This window comes from Athalia rosae, chromosome 5 (genome assembly GCF_917208135.1).
Source record: "Athalia rosae chromosome 5, iyAthRosa1.1, whole genome shotgun sequence".
NCBI lineage: Eukaryota > Metazoa > Arthropoda > Insecta > Hymenoptera > Athaliidae > Athalia > Athalia rosae.
In genome coordinates, this window is record NC_064030.1 from 18,180,179 (window position 1) to 18,207,146 (window position 26,968).

General features: G+C 38.8%; 3 protein-coding genes across 5 annotated transcripts; 1 reads left to right on the forward strand and 2 right to left on the reverse strand.

Moving 5' to 3' along the window:
• Nucleotides 1-166: 166 nt before the first annotated feature.
• On the reverse strand, nucleotides 167-6,027 carry LOC105686934 (phosphorylase b kinase gamma catalytic chain, skeletal muscle/heart isoform). 2 transcript variants are annotated; one of them, XM_012402210.2, is made up of 9 exons: nucleotides 5,748-6,027; nucleotides 4,726-4,901; nucleotides 4,235-4,519; nucleotides 4,020-4,110; nucleotides 3,772-3,908; nucleotides 3,397-3,494; nucleotides 2,645-2,728; nucleotides 1,747-1,905; nucleotides 167-1,598 (listed from the first exon to the last, which is right to left on the reverse strand). In XM_012402210.2, the coding sequence occupies exons 1-9, from the start codon at nucleotides 5,837-5,839 to the stop codon at nucleotides 1,464-1,466; spliced, it is 1,257 nt and encodes a 418-aa protein (XP_012257633.1). In that variant the 5' UTR covers nucleotides 5,840-6,027; the 3' UTR covers nucleotides 167-1,463. The 2 variants fall into 2 exon arrangements, with proteins under 2 accessions (XP_012257633.1, XP_012257634.1); XM_012402211.2 differs by lacking the exon at nucleotides 2,645-2,728.
• A 218-nt stretch (nucleotides 6,028-6,245) lies between these two features.
• On the forward strand, nucleotides 6,246-10,741 carry LOC105686927 (methionine--tRNA ligase, cytoplasmic). Of its 2 annotated transcripts, none has more exons than XM_012402202.3 (14): nucleotides 6,246-6,507; nucleotides 6,834-6,988; nucleotides 7,085-7,201; nucleotides 7,463-7,612; nucleotides 7,751-7,879; nucleotides 8,045-8,160; nucleotides 8,246-8,362; nucleotides 8,436-8,474; nucleotides 8,611-8,775; nucleotides 8,889-9,165; nucleotides 9,285-9,666; nucleotides 9,742-9,955; nucleotides 10,050-10,286; nucleotides 10,416-10,741. In XM_012402202.3, exons 1-14 carry the CDS (start codon nucleotides 6,393-6,395, stop codon nucleotides 10,708-10,710), a joined length of 2,508 nt encoding a protein of 835 aa, XP_012257625.2. In that variant the 5' UTR covers nucleotides 6,246-6,392; the 3' UTR covers nucleotides 10,711-10,741. The 2 variants fall into 2 exon arrangements, with proteins under 2 accessions (XP_012257625.2, XP_020708517.2); XM_020852858.2 differs by having other exon boundaries at nucleotides 6,837-6,988.
• An 11,452-nt stretch (nucleotides 10,742-22,193) lies between these two features.
• LOC105693379 (1,4-alpha-glucan-branching enzyme) lies at nucleotides 22,194-26,138 on the reverse strand. Its single transcript, XM_012413239.3, has 10 exons — nucleotides 25,906-26,138; nucleotides 24,949-25,118; nucleotides 24,618-24,865; nucleotides 24,325-24,534; nucleotides 23,952-24,256; nucleotides 23,668-23,868; nucleotides 23,243-23,595; nucleotides 22,967-23,151; nucleotides 22,593-22,881; nucleotides 22,194-22,507 (listed from the first exon to the last, which is right to left on the reverse strand). The coding sequence occupies exons 1-10, from the start codon at nucleotides 26,016-26,018 to the stop codon at nucleotides 22,500-22,502; spliced, it is 2,082 nt and encodes a 693-aa protein (XP_012268662.1). The 5' UTR covers nucleotides 26,019-26,138; the 3' UTR covers nucleotides 22,194-22,499.
• Between the last annotated feature and the right edge of the window lie 830 nt (nucleotides 26,139-26,968).

Below are 26,968 nucleotides of genomic sequence, written 5' to 3' on the forward strand. Positions count from 1 at the left end.
AGTCAAATACTTCAGGATCGAGCAGTTTCATATATCGGTTGTAAAATCTTCCAACGTCTTTGCAAATTAGTCACATCTGAAATCTAAAAATTCAATCGGACATAAGTATTGACTTTGGAAGTGTCGGGAGCATTCGGGGAGCTTAAAATGATCCAAGACGAGTCACTTGTGTTTAAAACACTGACGTATATTGCTTATGGTGTACTGAATCTTATCGCTACGTAATTTATACAACATTCAACAGATTGACGTGTACGTATAGGAAAATTTTGTCTGAAAAAATATATTATATCTATCGACACAAGTGAAAGAATATCGATCTACAACTCTAGTCGATACTGTATTCGTATACCTTTTATAAATAAATAACAACAGGCTAAAAGAATTGTGGTAAACTTTTGTCACTAAAGAAATTTACCAGTCGGTAAACTATACATGCCTACATAGGATTCAATCATAAATAGGTATTCGCTTGTATAGGTTTATATCACTAGAAACGTTATCGGTAGGTTTTACTAGATTCAACGGTGTTGTTACCTGCCAAGAAATTGTTCAATTCTCGATATGGATCCGTATTATGAAACTACTCTTACAGGGTACCACTAGAACGTTGGCACGCAACTGCTCCCTTCTAGTCGTAAGATAACTGCGACAGAGTTTTTATACGGTAAGAAAATTATGCGAAAGATTGCAACAGTTATATTCGGATATTAACTAACTTAGAGCACCGGGAATTCCTCCCAAAAGATCAGAGAAAAATTCGTGAATTACAGATAGAATCTGACTAGATTTTGTTTTCATAATCTACATTGGATAGATTCATTCCTCATTTAACATTGAGGAAATTTCATTATTGTTACAAACTAATACTTCACATGTTTCGACATTGTGCTTTGGTGAGAAAATAAATAATCATTTATACCATATCAGCGAGTATTAGAAACTTTATGGCAACCAGCTTTACTCGTACGGTGAACTTGCATACGTTCCAGACCGAGCTAGTAACACGAAATTTAAGTTTTGAAAATGAATGGTAAATTGCAAATAGAACGATAAAATATCCTCAATGTTGATACCGTCGTTTTCAATGGGACGAAATTTGTTTCCAGCGCCAGAACTGGTGATATCTACATGAGGATCGTAAGCTGGATACTCGAAAATATTTGTCACGTCGAATCCATTGTTCTAACACAAGTCGGCAATCGCAATGTTCTAAATCTATATCGTAAAAAAGCGGTTTAATTGAATTTTTACAGTTATCAAACTAAATGTCAGCAGCTCTCTCGTGATTTGGGATCAGAGAAGTCAGAGCTTACTCGAATCGTACCTGAATCAAGTTGCACTAAATTTTGGATTACTAGATATCGGTGTTAAGTTGAGTAACAGATTGATATTATGACAACGCTTCATTGGGTTTATTAATTAGAAAAATTGAACTAAGCATTGATCAATGCAAGTGGCGGCTATCTGCTCAGGTTCGTCACGTAGAGATGTTTTAATTCGGTCTTTGGTGTATTTTCAAAAAGCGCTGCTCTGTTCTGGCCCTCACCTTTCTTTACCCAATGACCGTAAACTCTGAACGCACAACCGTCGATAACCTGTAAAAAATTTTGATGGTCAAATTGTTCAAAACTTATCTTAGTAGTGATTTTCAAAACTGGTATTGTACTCCACGCCGCTGAGTACAAAAATATTCATACATCGTATGGAAGATCCAAGGATAAAATAGAACTCTCGAAACCATACCTTTCGCAAAAGTTTAATCCTGTAAGGATCGGTACGTGCTACATTTGCAGACAACGTCTCAGGAGTGGTATGTAATCTTTTGATGCGAATTACAGCTCTGACACATATTATAGCTAGTTGAAAACGCTTCCGCGCGTTGAACGATTTTGCCTTCAATTCCTGTATAATGATGAAATGTAAAGTCAGTCTTAAATATCATCTGTCCTCCACCATCTCTATCGATTAGTAATTCTCCCTTCCTATCGTGACACCGGTACATCTGGACCATTTTTTCAGATAGTCTATTATATGTATGTTGAATGATTAGTCCAGTTAAACCTTTGTCGAAAAGTTAGTGGAATTAATATCACTGGGTACACATAGTATCAACTTACCCACAACTTAGAAAACACATAACCATGCACAAACATAAAATTAATATCCGATCCAAAAGTTATTTATTGGATGCGGATGAGGATCCATCAGACCTTGCGTGTATCGAGCGATGTATCAATCTATTGTTCGAGTGCAAGCCTAATGTTGAAGGCTTCATTTACAAAGCACGATACTAATTGATCAGAGTCTTTTTTTTTTTTTTGTAACTACACGGCATGCTGTAGATATGTAAGACAGAAGCATCTAACAATCGAAGGATTACATGTAAGCATAGGTTAAACATATGTAAAAAAGGTGTATAGCGCAAATGATGACTCATCAGTCTGTACCGAAAGCATTGTACTGAAAACACGTGTGGGGATTGGGATAGCACAGTTTTTCAACCAATTATGTTGACCGCATCAACTCCAAATAAAGATACTAATATTTTAAATACACCTTACAATTAGTGAAGTTATGCTGGAATGATAACGAATTTGTCATATTTAATGCACTATAATAGAATAAATATAAAAAAATTTACCACAGCTAACTGGGATATCCGACTAAGACGTCGGGAATTAGAGGATAGAGACCGTTTTAAAGGTGCGATGTCTTGATCCCATAACTGTAATAGCAAGAGCTTGTCAACTTTAGACCATACTGTATCGTAATCGAAATTTTTGTCAGAATAGTACGGCGAACATTTAATTTTTACAAGACGGATTAGGTTGGTAGATATTTCAAGAGATGTCTTCAATATTGCAGTTGCTTTTTTTACTATTTTGCATTTTCATTTGTCTTTTTACCAGCGTATCTAGGTAAACCTGTGCCAATGCTAATTGGTTTAACAGTGAAAGAAGTGTTGTTACAGAATTACTAATTGCAAAATAAGTTACTATTAAGCAGCGCAAAATGCAGAAATAAATAAATAGATATATTTATGAATGTGCTGTGCAATAACGGTGTGGTAAGATATCAGAAGTTGGCCAGATGACAATCGAATATGTATGTACAAGATATGTGAAGATTGTTTTTTCTCACAAATACCATGCGAATTTGTACATTAAGATTTCCCATTTTTTTGTGTAGACTTCATGTCGCTGTCATTCATAAGTGAAAACATAGTAAGATAGGCACATACGCAGAATCGTGTAAAAAGATATCATAGTAAAACTATAAACATTGAATAGCGAGATAGACAAAAAGTACCTATCTGACCAGAATAATCATGAGATTCTAGAGAATTCTAATAAGTCTGTGAATAAATATTTGTTTGTTTGTGCAAACACTTACCACTGTTTGGAAGAACGAGTGCTCCAATGCTCCTTTGATGGAAATCCTTTTCTTTGGATCCACAACAAGCAGCTTTCGTATCAGATCTTTTGGAGCTTCTACAAAATTATCAAAGTGAAGATGGTAAGTTATGAATTGAAAAGTTATCAAACTTCAAATTCACAAGTACCATTTCATCAACCATTTAATTGCGTGGAAAGTTTGTCTCTAAAAACTGAACAGTATGAGTACGAATTCTACTGATTTTTCAACTTATTTTACCAAACAATGAGCGCGAATGTGCAAGGATTAGTATTCATCGAACTGCTAATTTATTCCTTCAATTGTTAAACACTTTTGTGTCTGATGTGATTTTACATTACAGCCATAACTTGCCTGTTATATCAGCCCATTCAGGAGATGTAAATGAGTATTTCCCTTCCATGATATTCCTGAGCATGATCATCTGCTTTCTATGCCAAAATGGTGGGCAACCAACAAGCAATGTGAACATGATTACTCCGCAAGCCCAACTGTAACACAAAATAACCACAATGTCAATGATACTGCAGGAATGATTCAGATCATTCCTCTATGTTTGTAATTTTTTTGTATCTTAATAGTAGATATAGTAATAGACTGACATGTCGACTTCGTACTCGTAACCCTCGGCATTTTCGAACATGTTGCATTTCAAAACTTCTGGAGCAAGGTATCCTGGCGTACCGCACAGATCTGTGAACAGTGTGATAGATATTATGACAACAATACAGAGAGTCTGAGTCCAACATCTAGGGTTTCAGTATCATGCGAGCAATCATAATGTGAATATATGTAACATGAATACATCAAAACAAACCATATAGTTTTTCTCCAGGGTTCAAGCTCCTTGCAAATCCAAAGTCGGTTATCTTAACATTCAAGTTATCGTCGAGTAAAATGTTCTCGGGTTTTAAATCCCTGTGCACTATGCCCTGATTGTGGATGTGCTGTACACCCTCTAGCACCTGCCTCATAATGTACCTTGTTTTTTTTTCAGAAAGTGTAACAACCGATGTCAAGTAATCAAAGAGTTCTCCATTTTTGCAGAGCTCAAAGATCAGAAAAATGAACGTATTTGATTCAAAAACATCGTGTAGTTCAACTGGAGACAGAAAAGTAAAACATTATTGTGCTTTTGTATCAGCTTAAGCCTTTCAGTGGATTGATTTTGGATCAGGATTGGATCGGGACTCCTGTCTTTGCAAAATCTTACAATTAGTCAAATTGTAGTGCATCGACTTTGTTCGATAACTTTCCAGGAAACGTCATCCATACGTTGGCTTTGATTGGGGGAAGCATGAAACTTACTTATATATGAATGACCTGCCACCTTGCGAAGGATGTGTACCTCTTGGATAGTTGCATCTTTCATCGTATGTCCCTCTGCACCATCGTGAGGCTCGTTGCTAATGTCAATAATTTTGGCAGCATACTGTATTCCAGTTTCTTTTTCTATGCACCTCCTTACGGTAGATGAAATCCCCCTGATTAAATTCAAAGACAAGTAGTCACATAGCTATTCTGCCACATAGTTATCGGGGCAAATAGGAATTTCACTAAAAATTTGCAAAGCTGTTTGTTACAAAGATCAGTGAGTTTAGTAATGCAAAGTAAATGTAAAAATAGAAATATCACGAATAATGCATTGAGTGCGTTTGAAAAAAATGAAAAAAAAAACCCTCATGTGGTTATCTTGTTTAAAAATACGCCAACAACGGTGTTTGTTTTATTTTACATCGATATCTTGGAACTGGTATCTAATGAATACCAGTCGAGATTCTGCCAATATGACAAACGCTTAAATAATTTGAATGAAAACATAGGTGAAGGAATAGACTTTATAGTTGATGAACAAACTATGAGATTATGAGAAACTGTTGAACAGAAATAGCCTGTGTAAACCAACAAACAATTCCAAAAAATTCAAACACAGCTCGAATGAAAAATTAAATAATAAGATATGAAATATCGTTCCAATTTTGCTTGAGGCATGAAAACTGCCCAAATTGCTTGGAGGCATCATTACAATGGCTATACTGAGTCACATTAACAGATTTAAAAATAGTGTTCGTTGTGACGGACTATTTGCAAAGGTATACTTATAGCGATATGGTATGTATGACATTTTCGAGTTGCAACGAACCAGAGACTTGTCAACAAGTCAAAAAGAGTTAAGAGTATAGAAATTTGAATTATATAATGTCGTAGTGATATCAGCTTACTAATCGGGTTGCCTATTGTTGACGGCATGAGAATTTATAGAGGCAATCTTAACAATAACGATAGTGACATTTTCTACGACTGTACATGATAAAAGAAATAATGCTAACCTTCCCAAAATTTCTTTGGGTTCGTATTTCGCGTAGAATCCCTTTGCCGCGTCCTTGTCTGGCAAAAGATCGTCACCCTCGTCCTTGGCCATGTTTTCAACGGTTGTTATCTGCTCTCCAAAACTTTAGAAAAATCAGTTTAATAATCCATGATGAATGTCAATTACTATACGAACGCATACAATCGAAGTGTGAGAACATTTTCATTCACACTACTCCGTACGGCACTGGCATGATTTATACCCCGCTGCTGTGATCTATTTCACGGCAGCACGGTTATACAAGATCGTTGTCAACTGATGTCGCGGTCCCAAACGCATCTCAGGAACATCAAGTTTACGTCAAAAATCACCAAAATTATTCAAAAAAGCCGACGAAAAATCAGAAATTTTAAATATTGGACTCCTGCTTAAAAATCTAGCCTCGGGCGGAGGGATAATTGGTTTCCCTGTTCCATCCTCTGTTTGTATATGTGGTTTCTATCAATTTTCTGTTTTATCTTGATATCTACAACAACGTTGATGCGACTGTTGCGACAGGTTGAGTGGATATGCGTTTTCGACCGCAACAACTTCTCGCGATCGACGACAACATTCCATGCTTGTCCGGTCACATATTGAAATACTTGTTAGGAGTAATTGATAAATGATTGTAAAAATGTTTGTATCTACCAACAAAAATAACCCGAACGTACTGAAGCTGATAATTGCCGCAAAATTAGCTCGGCAAAGTGTCGAAATAAAGACCATTCCACCACAAGGTTTGTACTTCTCTTTGAACCTCTCCAACTAGACCTTAACCGAAAAACCAAGATTAGTTATATGTCACAGCCTATGAGTTTTTCTTATTCAACAAAAAGGTTACGACGTTGTTTCAATTTTTTGTTCTTTGCTTTTTTTCAAATGATGAAATGATTCCAGTTTGTTTCTACGCTACCTTGAAGAATCTGAGAACTTAGTTTCATGATCATTGGAATGAGGAACGGTTTTCAGTTTATTTTTATTTCTTGAATTTGGCGAGATCATGACTCGATTTGGCTTTTATCTATACATTTATTTTATTGATCCACAACAAATATTTTTCCAGCAGACGTGGCATTAGGTCGATTACCATTGTTGCAAATACCATCTGGAACAAATTTATTTGGCACTAGTGCAGCTCTGCAGTTTCTAGTTCCAACAGAAGACTCTTCAAGTATTTTGATAAACAAATGGCTTGAATGGGACATTTCACAACTGCAGGTAGAGGAAAATTTCAAGTCACAAATAGCCATTTCAAAACCAACATTCTACCCAATGTCATAATGTCTATTTGAAGATTTTTCTTTCATTTTTTAGCCTGCACTGGTCTCTTACGGTGGTTCAGGAAAACTGGATATGTCGCATAAGCCTCGCATATGGTCTTTGCTCAAACAGCTTAATACGTCATTACAAAACAAAAAGTATTTAATTGAGGTATCCCATTTTATCAATAAATTTACCAATTCTCTAATCATTACTATTCGGCACTTACTGGTATTACTAGATGGAAGTAAATATATTTGGTATTTCAAATGTAATGGAATATGGTATTGTATAGAAGTAAAGCCAGCTGTTACTTCCGTATACTTTTGTACCCTTTATTCTTTCTTTCACCTTGTCGACTTGTTTCCATTTCACAAAACTTCATCTTACAGCAAGTTCAGTGGTTTAGAATTTTCTCATTTCTCATTTTAGGCAAAAAATTATCCATCAGTTGCTGACTTTTCGATTTGGGTCTCTTTGTGGTCAACTATCGCTGCAACTGAAGTTAACGTAGAGATAATTAAAGAATTCCCTCTGGTTGAAGGATGGTCGAACAATATCGAATGTCTTCCAACAGTGCAGGTGAAGGCTATGGTCTTGGAATATCGAATTGCACAAAGGTTCACTTGGCAATTTGGATGTTTCAAGTGTTGCTCGGTTAACAATAATTACCCTCATTGTGATATACCAGATTCATGAAATCTACCACGTTTTCAACAGGAGTCATTGAAAGAATTTAAGATCGTAAGGGGACTGAGAGCTATTGCTGATATCCAAGCTGCTTCTTGGTTTCCGCTCAATTCCTACACGGGTGGAGCTTCTCATAAAGCATCACCAAACGATGTCATTGTAAGTATCAAATATCCTCCAAGTTACACTGTCTTACCTGACAACGTTTGCAACGGTCAAATTTCATCTCTTGTCCACAGCGCCTCGATCTTGCTTCTATTAATTCGAATTCATTCCTGCCCATATAATTATCCAATGTAGCATCACATGGAAATTACATTCCAGGTCAACTCTGTTAAGGAAAAAGAGATCATACTAGTTAGTGAAGAAGAACTAAAATTTGTTACTGAATGTTGGACAGTGAAGAATTATCCTTCCCTCAAAGACCCTGCATATCCTGTGTAAGTTATACGCAGAGAATCTAATTACCAGTGTCAGATTTTTTATACTTTTAATAGTTTTAATTCACCCATTCGTTGACTCTAGACTTCCAAAGAAAGGAGAGCGGAATATTCTTATAACTTCAGCTCTACCGTACGTCAACAACGTACCGCATCTTGGAAATATTATTGGTTGCGTTTTGTCGGCAGATATTTTTGCAAGGTTTGTGACCTCAATCATCAATTGATAGAGACTCATTTTTGCCGGTGATTTTAACACATCTCTTCTGTTTCAGATATTGCCGCCAGAGAAGTTACAATACCCTTTATATTAGGTGATTATCCACACGGTATTCGTCTGATAACGTTACAACTTGTTTCCAATCTTTCATGTTTATCAAATAGTTTTCAAGGTTGATCGTTTATGCGTAAAAAAATATGTTTTCAAATTTTATATATTTTCTTGGATAGCGGCACAGATGAATATGGTACGGCAACGGAAGCTAAAGCGATTGAAGAGAATATGACACCGCAACAAATATGTGACAAGTTTTTCAGTATTCATAATGATATTTACCGGTGGTTCAGCATAGGGTTTGATTACTTTGGTCGAACCACTACACTAGAACAAACAGAGTAAGTGCTCCCATCATTTCGAATGAAAATAATGTCTCTAAACTGTCAGTTGTGTTTAAGTGTTCCTTATTTTCACTTGGATTATCAAATAGCTTGAAAATTTATTTTTCCAGAATTGTACAGGATCTCTTCCTCAGGCTAAAACATAAGGGATTTATAAATGCCGAAAGTGTAGATCAATTGCTTTGCCAAACATGCGATAGGTTTTTAGCCGATAGATTTGTTGAGGGAATTTGTCCAGGCTGCAAGTACGAAGATGCCCGAGGAGACCAGTGCGACGGTTGTGGTCATCTAGTCAATGCAACTGAACTGATAAATCCTCGATGCAAGATGTGCAATAATTCTCCAATAATCAAACCGTCGACCCAATTTTTCCTCGACTTACCTAAGGTAAGTGGATTTCTTACTTTGCGGGAGTACCAATGTGATGAAATTGTTGAAGATGTCATTTTATAAATTTCACAAAACTAATGTTCAACTTCTTTGGAATACTTCCAAACCTGGTTTAGATAGAGCCGACGTTAAAAAAGTGGGCTGAAAATGTCGAAAGCGAATGGTCGCCAACAGCAAGAGTGGTTGCAAAACCTTGGCTACGGGATGGTCTAAAACCACGTTGCATAACTAGAGATTTGAAATGGGGTATTCCAGTCCCCCTCGACAATTACCGGAATAAGGTATTTTACGTATGGTTCGATGCACCACTCGGTTACATAAGTATTACAAAACGATACACCAAAGAGTACGAGCAGTGGTGGCTGCCAAAGGACATCCCAGTGGATCTCTACCAGTTCATGGCTAAAGACAACGTTCCTTTTCATGCAGTCATGTTTCCTGCCTCACTACTTGCCGCGGACCAAGGACACACGCTTGTGAAACATATTATGGCAATTGGCAAGTAAAGATCAAAATCCTAATTGAAGATTTTGCAATTGAGATGTAATGAAAAAAAAAAACATCAATTTACAGAATACTTAAATTACGAGAATACTAAATTCTCAAAATCACGAGGTATTGGTGTGTTTGGAACGGATGCCAGAGACACTGGCATACCAGCAGATGTCTGGCGATTCTATCTCGCTTACGTCAGACCTGAGAGTCAAGACTCAAATTTTAACTGGGTAGACTTGGCGACTAAAAATAATAGCGAATTACTCAGCAACCTTGGCAATTTCATAAACAGGCAAGTCGACTTATGAATTATGACCAAATTTTCCGTTGTTTTCACTCTTTTCGAATTCACAAGTGAACTCTAAGCAATGACAATAAAATCTTAGATCACTCATGTTTGCGGAGAAAAACTTTGGCTCCAAAATCCCGCCAATGGACCTTCAAAAAGACGACCTAATTGTTCTTGCTCTTGCACAACGTGAACTCACATCGTATGTGGCGGCAATGGAGAAAGCGAAATTGAGAGATGCTTTGAGACACATCCTAGCTATATCTAAGCATGGAAATCAATACATGCAGTCGCAAGCACCCTGGGTCAAGATGAAAGGCACTGACGATGACAAGTGAGTTAGTCTTTCTTTTCTGATTCCCATGCATTGCTAGTAGTTTTGAGTATGCATATTGAAACTTGACTGTAGTATTTGAGATTAATTTCACAGGTGACTCAAGTGTGATATTTATGTTACCTTTAGGAATAAGGCTGGTACCGTCATTGGTGTCTGCTGCAATCTAGCTTGTCTTATATCAGCGTTGTTGGGTCCATACATGCCAAATACATCACGTGACTTGAGGGCACAGTTGGGTTTGGATAAGACCATGTATGGTTATATTCCAGATACAATTATAATGCTATTACCTGCTGGGCATAAAATTGGAAAACCATCGCCGTTGTTTACTAAGATTTTAGATGAGCAAGTGGAGCTCCTGAGACAAAAATATTCCGGCAAGCAGGATTTCCATGCCTGTGAAGTTAGCTCGTCACCTTGAAATGAAAAATAAAGAAATTGAAAAACAAAAATCTTCTATTAATCGCTCTTGATCCTCAATTATTCTAGCTTTTAAGAAAGCACAAACAAAACTAAGGATGAAATGAGCATTTTTGGTGCTTGACGCAATTTTCCGGACTTCATCTGGCACCGAAGAGACCTTTACCAGGAGTGAATCCTAATCAGGGTTTTTTTTTTAGTAGCCATTGAAAGTTGAGAGGATGTTCAGAAATCGACCAATTTTTTGTAATGTATTTGGTTTCAATAGTGCTTTCTGTTGAATCGTTGACTGATAATTAGTACCAATCGTCAGTCTACGGTTGAATGATATGTACAATTTTTATTCGAATTTCAGAATCTAAAATCAAGGAATGAGAGAATTTTCGAATATTTGGAGATTTCTGTATCAAATGTTTATCTGAATAATTTTTATCAACCCCATTCGACGTCGGTTGATAATCTGCAATATTGTCTACGATCTAGTTAAAAGCATACAATAACTTTTTACTTGATTTGATCTATTAAATCGAAAGCGTCTGAATGTTCATGGACACGTCTGTACTAAGATGTACGTACGTACGTCATCCTGGATTCATTTCCGAATACTTTCTGAATTTTGCGAATTTTTCCGATTTTTTCCAATATATTGAATTATGTTTGAATTTTTCCGCCATTGTGACGTCACGTGATCTGGTCACGTGACCGCACCAGCGCCATGGGCGGATTTTGAGTGAACTAAAAACTCGCCGATACAGCTAGCGCCATGTGGCGGATTTTTCGTGAACTACAAAAGCGTCTAGCCTCGTGACGGGCCCCACTCGTTTCTCGACCACGTGGTCGGGTTGCAGGTGGCGCCATCTTTTTTTAGTTCGCCGATAATCCGAGAGATGGCGCTGGCCGCACTCGCCGATACAGCTAGCGCCATGTGGCGGATTTTTCGTGAACTACTAAAGCGTCTAGCCTCGTGACGGGCCCCACTCGTTTCTCGACCACGTGGTCGGGTTGCAGGTGGCGCCATCTTTTTTTAGTTCACCGATAATCCGAGAGATGGCGCTGGCCGCAACTCGTTTTAGTAGTTCATGAAAAATCCGCCACATGGCGCTAGCTGTATCGGCGAGTGCGACCACGTGACCAGCGGCGCTAAAATTCAAACATAATTTAAAAAATCGGAAAAAATTGGAAAAATTCGCAAAAAATCAGAAAAATCAGAAATAAATCCAGGATGACGTCCCATCGTCTCTGGATCACAGGACACCTCCAGGAAGGCCAGGAGATAGGGTAATTGGCGGATCAATTGAAAAATTGACTGAAAATCGAAAAGAAATCAGGAAAGGAAGGCAAAGATAGAAAATATCCGGTCAACATCTGGAAACGAGTCTAAGGTCGTGCTACTCTAGCTACATGGCGTCAAAACTTACTGATCCAAGAACTCACTGATCAAAAACCTCGTGACACACCTTTGACATTTCATCGGAGCATATCCTCTGAATCGAAGTCGAATACAACCCTGACGTTGACGAATACTAATCATGACATGTCATTATAATTACTCCTTCATTCAGGTAATTGCCTTCTTGGTCTCAAAATCGAAGACAGTCAGAGGATCAGAGGCTGAAGTCTTCAGACATTTGCAAGTTTTGGGGCTGGATAATGGAACCAAGCAACATCGAAGCTACATGTCAGTTTTATTTGAATATCGATACAGCGTCTCAATGAAAAATGCAGGTTTGTTGGTTTCTGGCTCCTCCAGCATCTGGAAATCTCTGAACATTGGAATGTTCTATATTTGTTTCATCAGAATCGGTATGCAGAATTTCCCAGGTAATTGATGACACTGTTTGTTGGCAGCCAAGGTGATTAAATATCCCATGAGGAAATTGGAAGAACAGGAGAGAACTGATGACAGTTCGCAATGGGTTGGATCAATTATAATACCTCCTAGTTTCATCAGTCCAGTAAGAAAACGTATTTCTAATGACACAATTGCTAAAAACTCACTAATTAAAAACTCGTGACACACCTTTGACATTTCATCGGAGCATAGCCTCTAAATCACAGTCGAATACAACCCTGACGTTTACGAATACTAATGGATGACATGTCATTGTGAATATTCCTTTATTCAGGTAATTGCATTCTTGGTCTCAAAATCGAAGACAGTCAGAGGATCAGAGGCGACAGTCTTCAGGCATGTGCAATCTTTGGGATGGACAATAGATTCAAGCAACAGCGAAACTACCTGTCAGTTTTATTTCAATATGGATGCAGCGTCACAATGAAAAATGCAGATTTGTTGATTTCTGGCTCTTGCAGCATCCAGAAATTCATAACCATTAGAATGTCTGATATTTGTTTCAGAAGAATCGGTGTACAGAATTTCCCCGGTGATTGATGACACTGTTTGTTGGCAGCTAAGGTGATTAAATATCCCATGAGGAAATTGGAAGAATAGGAGAGTATTGACGACAGTTCGCAATGGGTTGGATCAATTATAATACCTTCTAGTTTCATCAGTCCAGTGAAAAACCGTATTGCTATCGACACAATTGCTAAAAACTAACTAATTAAAAACTCGTGACACACCTTTGACATTTCATCGGAGCCTAGCCTCTAAATCGAAGTCGAACACAACCCTGACGTTTACGAATACTAATGATGACATGTAATTGTAAATATTCCCTTATTCAGGTAATTACATTCTTGGTCTCGAAATCGAAGACAGTCAGAGGATCAGAGGCGACAGTGTTCAGGCATGTGCAATTTATGGGATGGGCAATAGATTCAAGCAACAGCGAAACTACTTGTCAAATTTATCTGAATATGGACGCGACGTCTGGTTGGAAAATGCAGGTTTGTTGGCTTCTGGCTCCTCCAGCATGTGGAAATCTATAAACATTGGAATATTCATACTTGTTTCAGGAACAAATGCTGTTCTTTGACAGAACTTTGCACGCTATGGCCATTTTGTCGCATTTCCGAGCGAAAAAATGGAGATCTCTCGACGAGTATCAGGAATTACTCGGTCGAGTCGACACGCTCGTGTTTCTGAGGCCGTAATATAGGTATCGTCATGTATTTTGAGTTTGAGAATCCACAGCTGCTACTTAATTTGATTTATCCAACGACCTGTCGATTAATAAGCTAATTCTTTGTTGCAGAACGTAGAATTATCAAGATATTTCGATGGTTCCGAGTCGTGTCTTGATTGAGTCGACGGATTTGAGTCGCTGCAAACAAACTACGTGAAAATAAGATTGCTGCAGACATTTGGGAAGCGAAGAATACAGCTCCTTCGGGTCGAGAAAGCACGATTGATATTCTGCGCTTTGGTTTCTTACACATTTTGAGCCCAGAAATCCGACTGTGCTCCCCAAAATGTCTTGCTTATCGAATTGATCGAGTGATAGCAAATTTCCCACTGTAATGAGCAGAGAAATTGAATTAACTCTATAGCTTTAAGTCGTGGCTTACCTAATTCGACGGATTCATGTTCTTGAGTTCGAAAATCTCAGAATAAGTTATTTTAAAACATTTGAAACATATGCTGTATTATGCTAGCAAGATTGCAGAATCGCTGAGACCCTGGTCTTTGTTTCTATTGATTTGAGAGTCAATAATGAACTCTAGTTCCTAAAGTTTTGGCTTTTCCACATATTTAGGGCTCAAAAACGATGGTAATACTCATCCTCCGTTTGAATAAATTGACTGCTGTACTCTACTGCTTTGAGAAGTCAGAAAATTGTAATATCTTGATAGCTCTCAGTCGTTGTTCAATTATCTAACCAGATTCCAGTTTCCAAGATCAAAATAAATACAACTACTGCTCTGTCATCATTATTTATTATTGTCCCCTCGTCTCCTGAAACTTTCTCAAGTTTTATCTAATTTTTAATGAATGAGTGGACTTTCTTCATGTCCTGTGAGATTTTGACGCCCTGCAGCTAGAGTAACACGACCTTAGACTTGTTTCCAGATGTTGACCGAATATTTTCCATTTCTTCCTGCATTTCCTGATTTTTTTTCGATTTTTAGTCAATTTTTTGATTGATCCGTCAATGACTGCATCTCCCGGCCTTCCTGGAGGTTCCCTGTGATCCAGAACCGAAGGTACGTCATCCTACATTAATTCCTGATTTTTTTCTGATTTTTCTGATTTTTTGCGAATTTTTCCTATTTTTTCCGATATATTAAATTATGTTTGAATTTTAGCGCCGCTGGTCACGTGGCCGCACTCGCCGATACAGCTAGCGCCATGTGGCGGATTTTTCGTGAACTACCGGAGCGTCTAGCCTCGTGACGGGCCCTACTCGTTTCTCTACCACGTGGTCGGGTTGCAGGTGGCGCCATCTTTTTTTAGTTCGCCGATAATCCGAGAGATGGCGCTGGCCGCAACTCGTTTTAGTAGTTCACGAAAAATCCGCCACATGGCGCTAGCTGTATCGGCGAGTGCGGCCACGTGACCAGCGGCGCTAAAATTCAAACATAATTTAATATATCGGAAAAAATGGGAAAAATTCGCAAAAAATCAGAAAAATCAGAAAAAAAATCAGGAATCAATGTAGGATGACGTACCTTCGGTTCTGGATCACAGGGAACCTCCAGGAAGGCCGGGAGATGCAGTCATTGACGGATCAATCAAAAAATCGACTAAAAATCAAAAAAAATCAGGAAATGCAGGAAGAAATAGAAAATATTCGGTCAACATCTGGAAACAAGTCTAAGGTCGTGTTACTCTAGCTGCAGGGCGTCAAAATCTCAACGGACATAAAGAAAGTCCACTCATTCATTAAAAGTTAGATAAAACTTGAAAAAGTTTCGGGAGAAGAGGGGACAATAATAAATAATGATGACAGAGCCGTAGTTGTATTTATTTTGATCTTGGAAACTAGAATCTGGTTAGATAATTGAACAACGACTGAGAGCTATCAAGATATTACAATTTTTTGACTTCTCAAAGCAGTAGAGTACAGCAGTCAATTAATTCAAACAGAGGATGAGTATTACCATCGTTTTTGAGCCCTAAATATGTGGAAAAGCCAAAACTTTAGGAACTAGAGTTCATTATTGACTCTCAAATCAATAGAAACAAAGACCAGGGTCTCAGCGATTCTGCAATCTTGCTAGCATGATACAGCATATGTTTCAAATGTTTTAAAATAACTTATTCTGAGTTTTCCGAACTTAAGAACATGAATCGGTCGAATTAAGTAAGCCACGACTTATAGCTACAGAGTTAATTCAATTTCTCTGCTCATTACAGTGGGAAATTTGCTATCACTCGATCAATTCGATAAGCAAGACATTTTGGCGAGCACAGTCGGATTTCTGGGCTCAAAATGTGTAAGAAACCAAAGCGCAGAATATCAATCGTGCTTTCTCGACCCGAAGGAGCTGTATTCTTCGCTTCCCAAATGTCTGCAGCAATCTTATTTTCACGTAGTTTGTTTGCAGCGACTCAAATCCGTCGACTCAATCAAGACACGACTCGGAACCATCGAAATATCTTGATAATTCTACGTTCTGCAACAAAGAATTAGCTTATTAATCGACAGGTCGTTGGATAAATCAAATTAAGTAGCAGCTGTGGATTCTCAAACTCAAAATACATGACGATACCTATATTACGGCCTCAGAAACACGAGCGTGTCGACTCGACCGAGTAATTCCTGATACTCGTCGAGAGATCTCCATTTTTTCGCTCGGAAATGCGACAAAATGGCCATAGCGTGCAAAGTTCTGTCAAAGAACAGCATTTGTTCCTGAAACAAGTATGAATATTCCAATGTTTATAGATTTCCACATGCTGGAGGAGCCAGAAGCCAACAAACCTGCATTTTCCAACCAGACGTTGCATCCATATTCAGATAAATTTGACAAGTAGTTTCGCTGTTGCTTGAATCTATTGCCCATCCCATAAATTGCACATGCCTGAACACTGTCGCCTCTGATCCTCTGACTGTCTTCGATTTCGAGACCAAGAATGTAATTACCTGAATAAAGGAATATTTACAATTACATGTCATCATTAGTATTCGTAAACGTCAGGGTTGTGTTCGACTTCGATTTAGAGGCTAGGCTCCGATGAAATGTCAAAGGTGTGTCACGAGTTTTTAATTAGTTAGTTTTTAGCAATTGTGTCGATAGCAATACGGTTTTTCACTGGACTGATGAAACTAGAAGGTATTATAATTGATCCAACCCATTGCGAACTGTCGTCAATACTCTTCTATTCTTCCAATTTTCTCATGGGATATTTAATCACCTTAGCTGCCAACAAACAGTGTCATCAATCACCTGGGAAATTCTGTATACCGATTCCTCTGAAACAAATATCAGACATTCTAATGGTTCTGAATTTCTGGATGCTGCAAGAGCCAGAAATCAACAAATCTGCATTTTTCATTGTGACGCTGCATCCATATTGAAATAAAACTGACAGGTAGTTTCGCTGTTGCTTGAATCTATTGTCCATCCCAAAGATTGCACATGCCTGAAGACTGTCGCCTCTGATCCTCTGACTGTCTTCGATTTTGAGACCAAGAATGCAATTACCTGAATAAAGGAATATTCACAATGACATGTCATCCATTAGTATTCGTAAACGTCAGGGTTGTATTCGACTGTGATTTAGAGGCTATGCTCCGATGAAATGTCAAAGGTGTGTCACGAGTTTTTAATTAGTGAGTTTTTAGCAATTGTGTCATTAGAAATACGTTTTCTTACTGGACTGATGAAACTAGGAGGTATTATAATTGATCCAACCCATTGCGAACTGTCATCAGTTCTCTCCTGTTCTTCCAATTTCCTCATGGGATATTTAATCACCTTGGCTGCCAACAAACAGTGTCATCAATTACCTGGGAAATTCTGCATACCGATTCTGATGAAACAAATATAGAACATTCCAATGTTCAGAGATTTCCAGATGCTGGAGGAGCCAGATACCAACAAACCTGCATTTTTCATTGAGACGCTGTATCGATATTCAAATAAAACTGACATGTAGCTTCGATGTTGCTTGGTTCCATTATCCAGCCCCAAAACTTGCAAATGTCTGAAGACTTCAGCCTCTGATCCTCTGACTGTCTTCGATTTTGAGACCAAGAAGGCAATTACCTGAATGAAGGAGTAATTATAATGACATGTCATGATTAGTATTCGTCAACGTTAGGGTTGTATTCGACTTCGATTCAGAGGATATGCTCCGATGAAATGTCAAAGGTGTGTCACGAGGTTTTTGATCAGTGAGTTCTTGGATCAGTAAGTTTTGACGCCATGTAGCTAGAGTAGCACGACCTTAGACTCGTTTCCAGATGTTGACCGGATATTTTCTATCTTTGCCTTCCTTTCCTGATTTCTTTTCGATTTTCAGTCAATTTTTCAATTGATCCGCCAATTACCCTATCTCCTGGCCTTCCTGGAGGTGTCCTGTGATCCAGAGACGATGGGACGTCATCCTGGATTTATTTCTGATTTTTCTGATTTTTTGCGAATTTTTTCCATTTTTTCCGATTTTTTAAATTATGTTTGAATTTTAGCGCCGCTGGTCACGTGGTCGCACTCGCCGATACAGCTAGCGCCATGTGGCGGATTTTTCGTGAACTACTAAAACGAGTTGCGGCCAGCGCCATCTCTCGGATTACCGGCGAACTAAAAAAAGATGGCGCCACCTGCAACCCGACCACGTGGTCGAGAAACGAGTGGGGCCCGTCACGAGGCTAGACGCTTCGGTAGTTCACGAAAAATCCGCCACATGGCGCTAGCTGTATCGGCGAGTGCGGCCACGTGACCAGCGGCGCTAAAATTCAAACATAATTTAATATATCGGAAAAAATAGGAAAAATTCGCAAAAAATCAGAAAAATCAGAAAAAAATCAGGAATTAATGTAGGATGACGTACCTTCGGTTCTGGATCACAGGGAACCTCCAGGAAGGCCGGGAGATGCAGTCATTGACGGATCAATCAAAAAATTGACTAAAAATCGAAAAAAAATCAGGAAATGCAGGAAGAAATGGAAAATATTCGGTCAACATCTGGAAACAAGTCTAAGGTCGTGTTACTCTAGCTGCAGGGCGTCAAAATCTCACAGGACATGAAGAAAGTCCACTCATTCATTAAAAATTAGATAAAACTTGAGAAAGTTTCAGGAGACGAGGGGACAATAATAAATAATGATGACAGAGCAGTAGTTGTATTTATTTTGATCTTGGAAACTGGAATCTGGTTAGATAATTGAACAACGACTGAGAGCTATCAAGATATTACAATTTTCTGACTTCTCAAAGCAGTAGAGTACAGCAGTCAATTTATTCAAACGGAGGATGAGTATTACCATCGTTTTTGAGCCCTAAATATGTGGAAAAGCCAAAACTTTAGGAACTAGAGTTCATTATTGACTCTCAAATCAATAGAAACAAAGACCAGGGTCTCAGCGATTCTGCAATCTTGCTAGCATAATACAGCATATGTTTCAAATGTTTTAAAATAACTTATTCTGAGATTTTCGAACTCAAGAACATGAATCCGTCGAATTAGGTAAGCCACGGCTTAAAGCTATAGAGTTAATTCAATTTCTCTGCTCATTACAGTGGGAAATTTGCTATCACTCGATCAATTCGATAAGCAAGACATTTTGGGGAGCACAGTCGGATTTCTGGGCTCAAAATGTGTAAGAAACCAAAGCGCAGAATATCAATCGTGCTTTCTCGACCCGAAGGAGCTGTATTCTTCGCTTCCCAAATGTCTGCAGCAATCTTATTTTCACGTAGTTTGTTTGCAGCGACTCAAATCCGTCGACTCAATCAAGACACGACTCGGAACCATCGAAATATCTTGATAATTCTACGTTCTGCAACAAAGAATTAGCTTATTAATCGACAGGTCGTTGGATAAATCAAATTAAGTAGCAGCTGTGGATTCTCAAACTCAAAATACATGACGATACCTATATTACGGCCTCAGAAACACGAGCGTGTCGACTCGACCGAGTAATTCCTGATACTCGTCGAGAGATCTCCATTTTTTCGCTCGGAAATGCGACAAAATGGCCATAGCGTGCAAAGTTCTGTCAAAGAACAGCATTTGTTCCTGAAACAAGTATGAATATTCCAATGTTTATAGATTTCCACATGCTGGAGGAGCCAGAAGCCAACAAACCTGCATTTTCCAACCAGACGTTGCATCCATATTCAGATAAATTTGACAAGTAGTTTCGCTGTTGCTTGAATCTATTGCCCATCCCATAAATTGCACATGCCTGAACACTGTCGCCTCTGATCCTCTGACTGTCTTCGATTTCGAGACCAAGAATGTAATTACCTGAATAAAGGAATATTTACAATTACATGTCATCATTAGTATTCGTAAACGTCAGGGTTGTGTTCGACTTCGATTTAGAGGCTAGGCTCCGATGAAATGTCAAAGGTGTGTCACGAGTTTTTAATTAGTTAGTTTTTAGCAATTGTGTCGATAGCAATACGGTTTTTCACTGGACTGATGAAACTAGAAGGTATTATAATTGATCCAACCCATTGCGAACTGTCGTCAATACTCTTCTATTCTTCCAATTTTCTCATGGGATATTTAATCACCTTAGCTGCCAACAAACAGTGTCATCAATCACCTGGGAAATTCTGTATACCGATTCCTCTGAAACAAATATCAGACATTCTAATGGTTCAGAGATTTCCACATGCTGGAGGAGCCAGAAGCCAACAAACCTGCATTTTCCAACCAGACGTTGCATCCATATTCAGATAAATTTGACAAGTAGTTTCGCTGTTGCTTGAATCTATTGCCCATCCCATAAATTGCACATGCCTGAACACTGTCGCCTCTGATCCTCTGACTGTCTTCGATTTTGAGACCAAGAATGCAATTACCTGAATAAAGGAATATTCACAATGACATGTCATCCATTAGTATTCGTAAACGTCAGGGTTGTATTCGACTGTGATTTAGAGGCTATGCTCCGATGAAATGTCAAAGGTGTGTCACGAGTTTTTAATTAGTGAGTTTTTAGCAATTGTGTCATTAGAAATACGTTTTCTTACTGGACTGATGAAACTAGAAGGTATTATAATTGATCCAACCCATTGCGAACTGTCATCAGTTCTCTCCTGTTCTTCCAATTTCCTCATGGGATATTTAATCACCTTGGCTGCTAACAAACAGTGTCATCAATTACCTGGGAAATTCTGCATACCGATTCTGATGAAACAAATATAGAACATTCCAATGTTCAGAGATTTCCAGATGCTGGAGGAGCCAGAAACCAACAAACCTGCATTTTTCATTGAGACGCTGTATCGATATTCAAATAAAACTGACATGTAGCTTCGATGTTGCTTGGTTCCATTATCCAGCCCCAAAACTTGCAAATGTCTGAAGACTTCAGCCTCTGATCCTCTGACTGTCTTCGATTTTGAGACCAAGAAGGCAATTACCTGAATGAAGGAGTAATTATAATGACATGTCATGATTAGTATTCGTCAACGTTAGGGTTGTATTCGACTTCGATTCAGAGGATATGCTCCGATGAAATGTCAAAGGTGTGTCAAGAGGTTTTTGATCAGTGAGTTCTTGGATCAGTAAGTTTTGACGCCATGTAGCTAGAGTAGCACGACCTTAGACTCGTTTCCAGATGTTGACCGGATATTTTCTATCTTTGCCTTCCTTTCCTGATTTCTTTTCGATTTTCAGTCAATTTTTCAATTGATCCGCCAATTACCCTATCTCCTGGCCTTCCTGGAGGTGTCCTGTGATCCAGAGACGATGGGACGTCATCCTGGATTTATTTCTGATTTTTCTGATTTTTTGCGAATTTTTCCCATTTTTTCCGATTTTTTAAATTATGTTTGAATTTTAGCGCCGCTGGTCACGTGGTCGCACTCGCCGATACAGCTAGCGCCATGTGGCGGATTTTTCGTGAACTACTAAAACGAGTTGCGGCCAGCGCCATCTCTCGGATTACCGGCGAACTAAAAAAAGATGGCGCCACCTGCAACCCGACCACGTGGTCGAGAAACGAGTGGGGCCCGTCACGAGGCTAGACGCTTCGGTAGTTCACGAAAAATCCGCCACATGGCGCTAGCTGTATCGGCGAGTGCGGCCACGTGACCAGCGGCGCTAAAATTCAAACATAATTTAATATATCGGAAAAAATAGGATAAATTCGCAAAAAATCAGAAAAATCAGAAAAAAATCAGGAATTAATGTAGGATGACTTACTTCTGGTTCCGGATCACAGCACACCTTTCGAAAGGCTAGAAGATGCAGTTATCGGCAGATCAATCGCAAAATTAGATAAAAATCGAAAAGGAATCAGCTATAATAGATTAGGTTAGGAAATGAGTTCAAGGTCGTGTTACTTTATCTGCATAGCATCGAAAGTTCGCAGGGGCATAGGGGAGTTCCAGTAATCAATCAAATATCAATTAAAAATGGAAAAAGATTGGGGAAGATGGGAATAAAATTAAACAAAATTTGTATCACAGTTTCTTTTGTGTATTATCGATCTCAGTTTATCACTTTGATCGCACATTAACAGGCGCCAACAGGGGCTAGGGGAGATATGGTAATAGAGATACAGCGAATTATATAAATATACATCTTTCATGACTCGCAGCTCTTATCTAATCGCAATTATCTACAACAAAAATCATATATATGAGTATTTTTAATCATAAGGTCATTCGATCGTTCGCTGCGCCTTGGTCCTCCAGTGGTAGTCTCTCCATAAGAGATAGTTAATTCGAACGTGGAGAATCCCTCTTGCTTAGTTATTATATTCAGGAATCTGAAACGAGTGAGTCGACATTGAATTTAGGTCAGTAGTAGCCAGAAAAACTGGTATTGTCTGTTGTAAAAGACTACCCTCTCACCTCTAACCAAAACTATAGCTGTACGAGCAGGGATATAAATATAAAGTCTGTGCGGACGGTCAGCGAATGGCTCCGCCTTGCTGGAGTGGTGAACACTTTTGTCGATACGATTCGATCCACCGAACTCAGTGTCGTCGCTGTTTAATATTATCTTGTAAACCCCTGGAGCGTTGACACCGATGGGGTAATCAGGGAACGACTTGACAGGATGGAAATTGAAGACGAAAACTAAATTTGCTCTGTCGAATACCACAACTTTGTCGTCTTCGTGTTTCCAACTCACGTAACCCTAGAGTTAAGAACATGAATTTCGGTGAAAAGTGTCGAGATGAATCGATTTGGTGCGATTCAAATCAGGAAAGAATTTCACATACAGGGTTCGCGTGTAGCCAACCATATTTTTCTTCAAGCATGTTAACTTGACGATCCCAGTTATTCATGTATTTATATTTCAAGTTTTGGTCATCCACGAGATTCCACTGACGCCTGGCGTAGTGATAACTGTCTCCGTTGCCAGCCCGAGGGAAATCCAACCACTCCGGGTGTCCGAATTCATTACCTGAATAAAAACATCAAAGTTGAAACAATGAAGCAGAAACGACGAATCGTCTCGAAAAAAAAAAAAAAATAGGTAGAAGTTTATACAAAACCCATGAAATTTAGGTACGCTTCGCCGCCAAGTCCGTGAGTAATAAGGGTAATGAGATTGTGCAAAGCTATTCCTCGGGAGACAAGATCGCTGGGTGGACTCAGGTCGCTCATGTGCGTATACATCTCTTTGTCCATTAGCCAGAATGCTATCGTTTTGTCACCGACGAGCGCTTGGTCGTGAGATTCCGAATAAGCCACAGTTTTTTCCATCCAACGACGATTGCTCAGTGTCCAACAGATTTCCCCGACCTTCCAGTCCTCGTCTTTGGTCTCTTTCAACAGTTTGATCCACTTGTCGGGCAACGCCATTGCCAAACGATAGTCGAAACCTACTCCGCCTTCGGAAACGGGTCTGGAAATTAATATTTCTTGTCTGTGACAGGGAAAGTTTGTCATCGGCGTTTTTCAAGAGTGATTCCGGTACCTGCAAACCGCGGGCATTCCGCTTACGTCCTCGGCGATGGTTATCATTTCGGGGTATAATTGATGCAGCATGTGATTGGCCATCATCAGATAAACTACTCCTTCTACGTCGACGTTTAAACCGTAGTATTCGTCGTAATGGCCGCTGAAGCCCTCTCCGGCGCCTCGGGAGTGATAGAGAATCGATGTGACGCCGTCGAACCTATTTACAGACAATTTCCATAAAGAATCCGATTTGGTGCATTCCTATCTCGTAGATAGAAAATTGAATCGTAATACGGTCACCTGAATCCGTCAAATCCAAATTCGGCGTACCAGCGCAAATTTGATAGCAAAAATCTAACTACTTCGAAGTCTGCGTAATTGAATAGACGGCTACCCCATAAAGGATGTTCACCTCTGGAGCCCGAATGAAAGAAGCAAGAATCCGTGCCGTCGAACTCATTTATGCCGTCCAAAGTATTCTTGGACGCGTGAGAATGTACGATATCCAATAGAACCACCAGTCCATGTTTGTGAGCTTCGTCGATCAGCTCTTTGAGCTCCTCCGGTGTTCCATAGCGTGATGAAGTCGCGAAAAATGATGTTACCTTGTAAAGAATATTGCGATTGTAAGATATTAACGCACACAAATGTCGAAAGAACTTTTGCCATTTACCTGATATCCAAAACTAGCGTAGTAGGCATGCTCCATGATTGCCATTAGCTGAATGCAGTTATAACCCTGTTTAACAATTCTTGGTATGACATTTTTAGCAAATTCGAGGTACTTTCCGACCCTCAATTCCTGGGTAGCAATTCCTACGTGGCATTCGTAGATCCTCAGACTCTCTGGTCTCTTTGGTTTTGGGTATTTTAGTTTGTATACCTTACAAAAAATGCAATTGTCACTTAGAAACGGTCATTGCAACTTTGTTGATTAAAAAAACTACGAGTATCCTCAAATCTCACCTTATCAGGAGTAGGATGCCAAATTCTTTGTTTAAACGTTGTGCCCTCGGCACGGTTTTCTGGTTGGACAACGTATGTTGCCCATGGGCTCAGTCTTTCTAATAATTCGTCGGTTTTATTTCTCACGATGACTTTAACCTCCGACAAATGCTGTATCGGACAAGACCCATCCGCATTTGCTCCCAGATTCAGCTCCCATTTTCCATAATCGAGCTTTCTGTAAGGAGTTTTTGTACGATCCCAGCCATCTAGATATTAGAAATATCACCGTGAATATTACAGCCATGAATCGAGTAGCAATGTTGAAAAGCTCATAGCAAATGATTCTTACTAAAATCACCCGTCAGAAACAATTCTTTAGCTCCAGGTGCCCATTCTTTGGCGGTAACGCTGTTGTCAGGATTAATGTGAATTCCAAACTGCTTATAACTCCGCGTAAATTGGTCCAAATTGCTTTCAGCAGACTCAATTTTTTCCACGTAATCTTTGAATATTGCATACCTAAAAAACAAGTTCAGTAGTCAATTAATTAAAATATAAAATAAGAGAGCTAATATCCAATATTTGTTATCGGACAAGCATGTAATTGCTATTACAAAACCCATGTATTTCAGTGTCCTAATCTCACTTTTTTTGATTTACTTGACCAGCATGCTAAGGACTTGTCGTTAATCCTAATTAAATAAATATGTATTCGATGATAATGAGTATATCTAGCGACCTCGGACCTTGACATTAACTGACTTTTGTGAGCTGTAAAAATATAAAATATGATAATTTTGTCTCAGGCAAGTTCTCCACACATAGAAAGAAATTATGTAATAATGATCCAACCGAACAGGTATAAATGCAACTTTTCCAAACTCTATCCCACCTTAAAGTTTCTTATCCAAAAGTTATCTCGTCATCTTATCGATGTTACGGGTCAACATGTTGTAAATACATAAAATTTATCTTTCAATTAATCCGAATCGTCCGAAAACACGTGTAGTAGTGATGGACCATTGCGCATGTATCCAAAATGAACACGTGCACACGTATGAGCTCCAAACCAAAATAGAAAAATAAAAAGCAACTAAACATGCATATATTTTCGCATAATCTAACCGGAGGATAACAACCGTTTTAGACGAAGAAGATTGTGTACCAAAATTTTAACCGTTCGTAATGTATGAGAAGTGCGATAAAACCTGGAAGCAAAAATAAATTTTTTTGGATAGGAGACATACGGAGATATTGAGAATTCAATTCGTATGTGTGTTCAAATATGAAAATAATTTATAGAAACCTTTTTCTAATTTCTTTCTCGTACGGCGCCAAGTACGGATCCCTGTCTAGAAGAGCTTTTATCTCAGGTACTTCGACCTGCATCGGGTCCATCGCTGACCATTTACCGCCCATAACGATTAGTTTCTGTTAAATTATTAATTTCAAATATCATAAACAGACACGTCGTGGATTATTCGATAACTACACAACTAGCCGCGGCGCCGGCTCAAATACGAATGACATGTCAAGGTGACACCACCACTTGGTTAGAAAGGGAAAAAAAAAGAAGACCCAGCCACCATTGTTGTCAATTGTTGAAAACTAAAGTCCCAGCCTTTCCGTTCTCCACAAATCCCCAGATTTTTTTCCCGCCACCAATCGTCGTTTTTCCGAACCACGTCATCATCGAGAAATTTGAATTAAATCGCCAAAGGGTGAAATCAAAACTGGCGCCCTTCCCTTTGCATCGTGCAAATAAAAACTACGCGTCGATTTTGCGCGTTTGGTTCCTCTGACAAGATAAACACGCAATCTTACGCAAAATTTGTCGTCCGAAATTCCGTGCATCGAGAAAATCTCAAACACTCAACACAACGCCGCACCGTATCGGATTCTGTCAAACTTTCGTCACCCCGCGAATCGATCATGTTTACAAAGACAATTATCCACATCATGTATTTGCCGGTAAAGTTGATTGATGTAAATATATCCCATCTCATTTAATTTCGATCAACAAATAATAAAACGTTACAACAATAACTGCTAATCTAAAATATATTCTTTTTATAGTTTTGTAACGAACTATTTATTTTTTTTATTTTCTTTCCGTTTGCGTCGATCCTTACATGACCCTGTAGTGATCGATCAAAAGAATTGCGTTATCATTGAAGAGCATATTACACCGATACGTGCATAAGAAAGAAAAGAATAGAATTCTTTTTTAAAGAAATAAGGATCATTCACCTCAAGTTCTGGTGATCGAACGAGAAGCGTCGCGATGCCCCGCCCTTAAGAGAGATACTGCATAAAAGATAATTCGATTATTCCACATCCATGAAAAAAACGCAGGTGAGTTTTTTCCA

What these genes read in the sequence shown, in the direction of transcription:
- LOC105686927 (XM_012402202.3), top strand. Translation starts at nt 6,393, where the DNA reads ATGATTGTAAAAATGTTTGTATCTACCAACAAAAATAACCCGAACGTA. An exon ending in AAAGACCATTCCACCACAAG is followed by an intron (nt 6,508 to 6,833) that starts GTTTGTACTTCT and finishes ATATTTTTCCAG; the next exon opens with CAGACGTGGCATTAGGTCGA. An exon ending in TACAATACCCTTTATATTAG is followed by an intron (nt 8,475 to 8,610) that starts GTGATTATCCAC and finishes TTTCTTGGATAG; the next exon opens with CGGCACAGATGAATATGGTA.
- LOC105693379 (XM_012413239.3), bottom strand. Translation starts at nt 26,018, where the DNA reads ATGGGCGGTAAATGGTCAGCGATGGACCCGATGCAGGTCGAAGTACCT. An exon ending in GGAATGCCCGCGGTTTGCAG is followed by an intron (nt 23,596 to 23,667) that starts GTACCGGAATCA and finishes ATTAATTTCCAG; the next exon opens with ACCCGTTTCCGAAGGCGGAG. An exon ending in GTTGGCTACACGCGAACCCT is followed by an intron (nt 22,882 to 22,966) that starts GTATGTGAAATT and finishes TCTTAACTCTAG; the next exon opens with GGTTACGTGAGTTGGAAACA.
- LOC105686934 (XM_012402210.2), bottom strand. Translation starts at nt 5,839, where the DNA reads ATGGCCAAGGACGAGGGTGACGATCTTTTGCCAGACAAGGACGCGGCA. An exon ending in CCCTGGAGAAAAACTATATG is followed by an intron (nt 4,111 to 4,234) that starts GTTTGTTTTGAT and finishes CACTGTTCACAG; the next exon opens with ATCTGTGCGGTACGCCAGGA. An exon ending in ACTCGTTCTTCCAAACAGTG is followed by an intron (nt 2,729 to 3,396) that starts GTAAGTGTTTGC and finishes TTGCTATTACAG; the next exon opens with TTATGGGATCAAGACATCGC.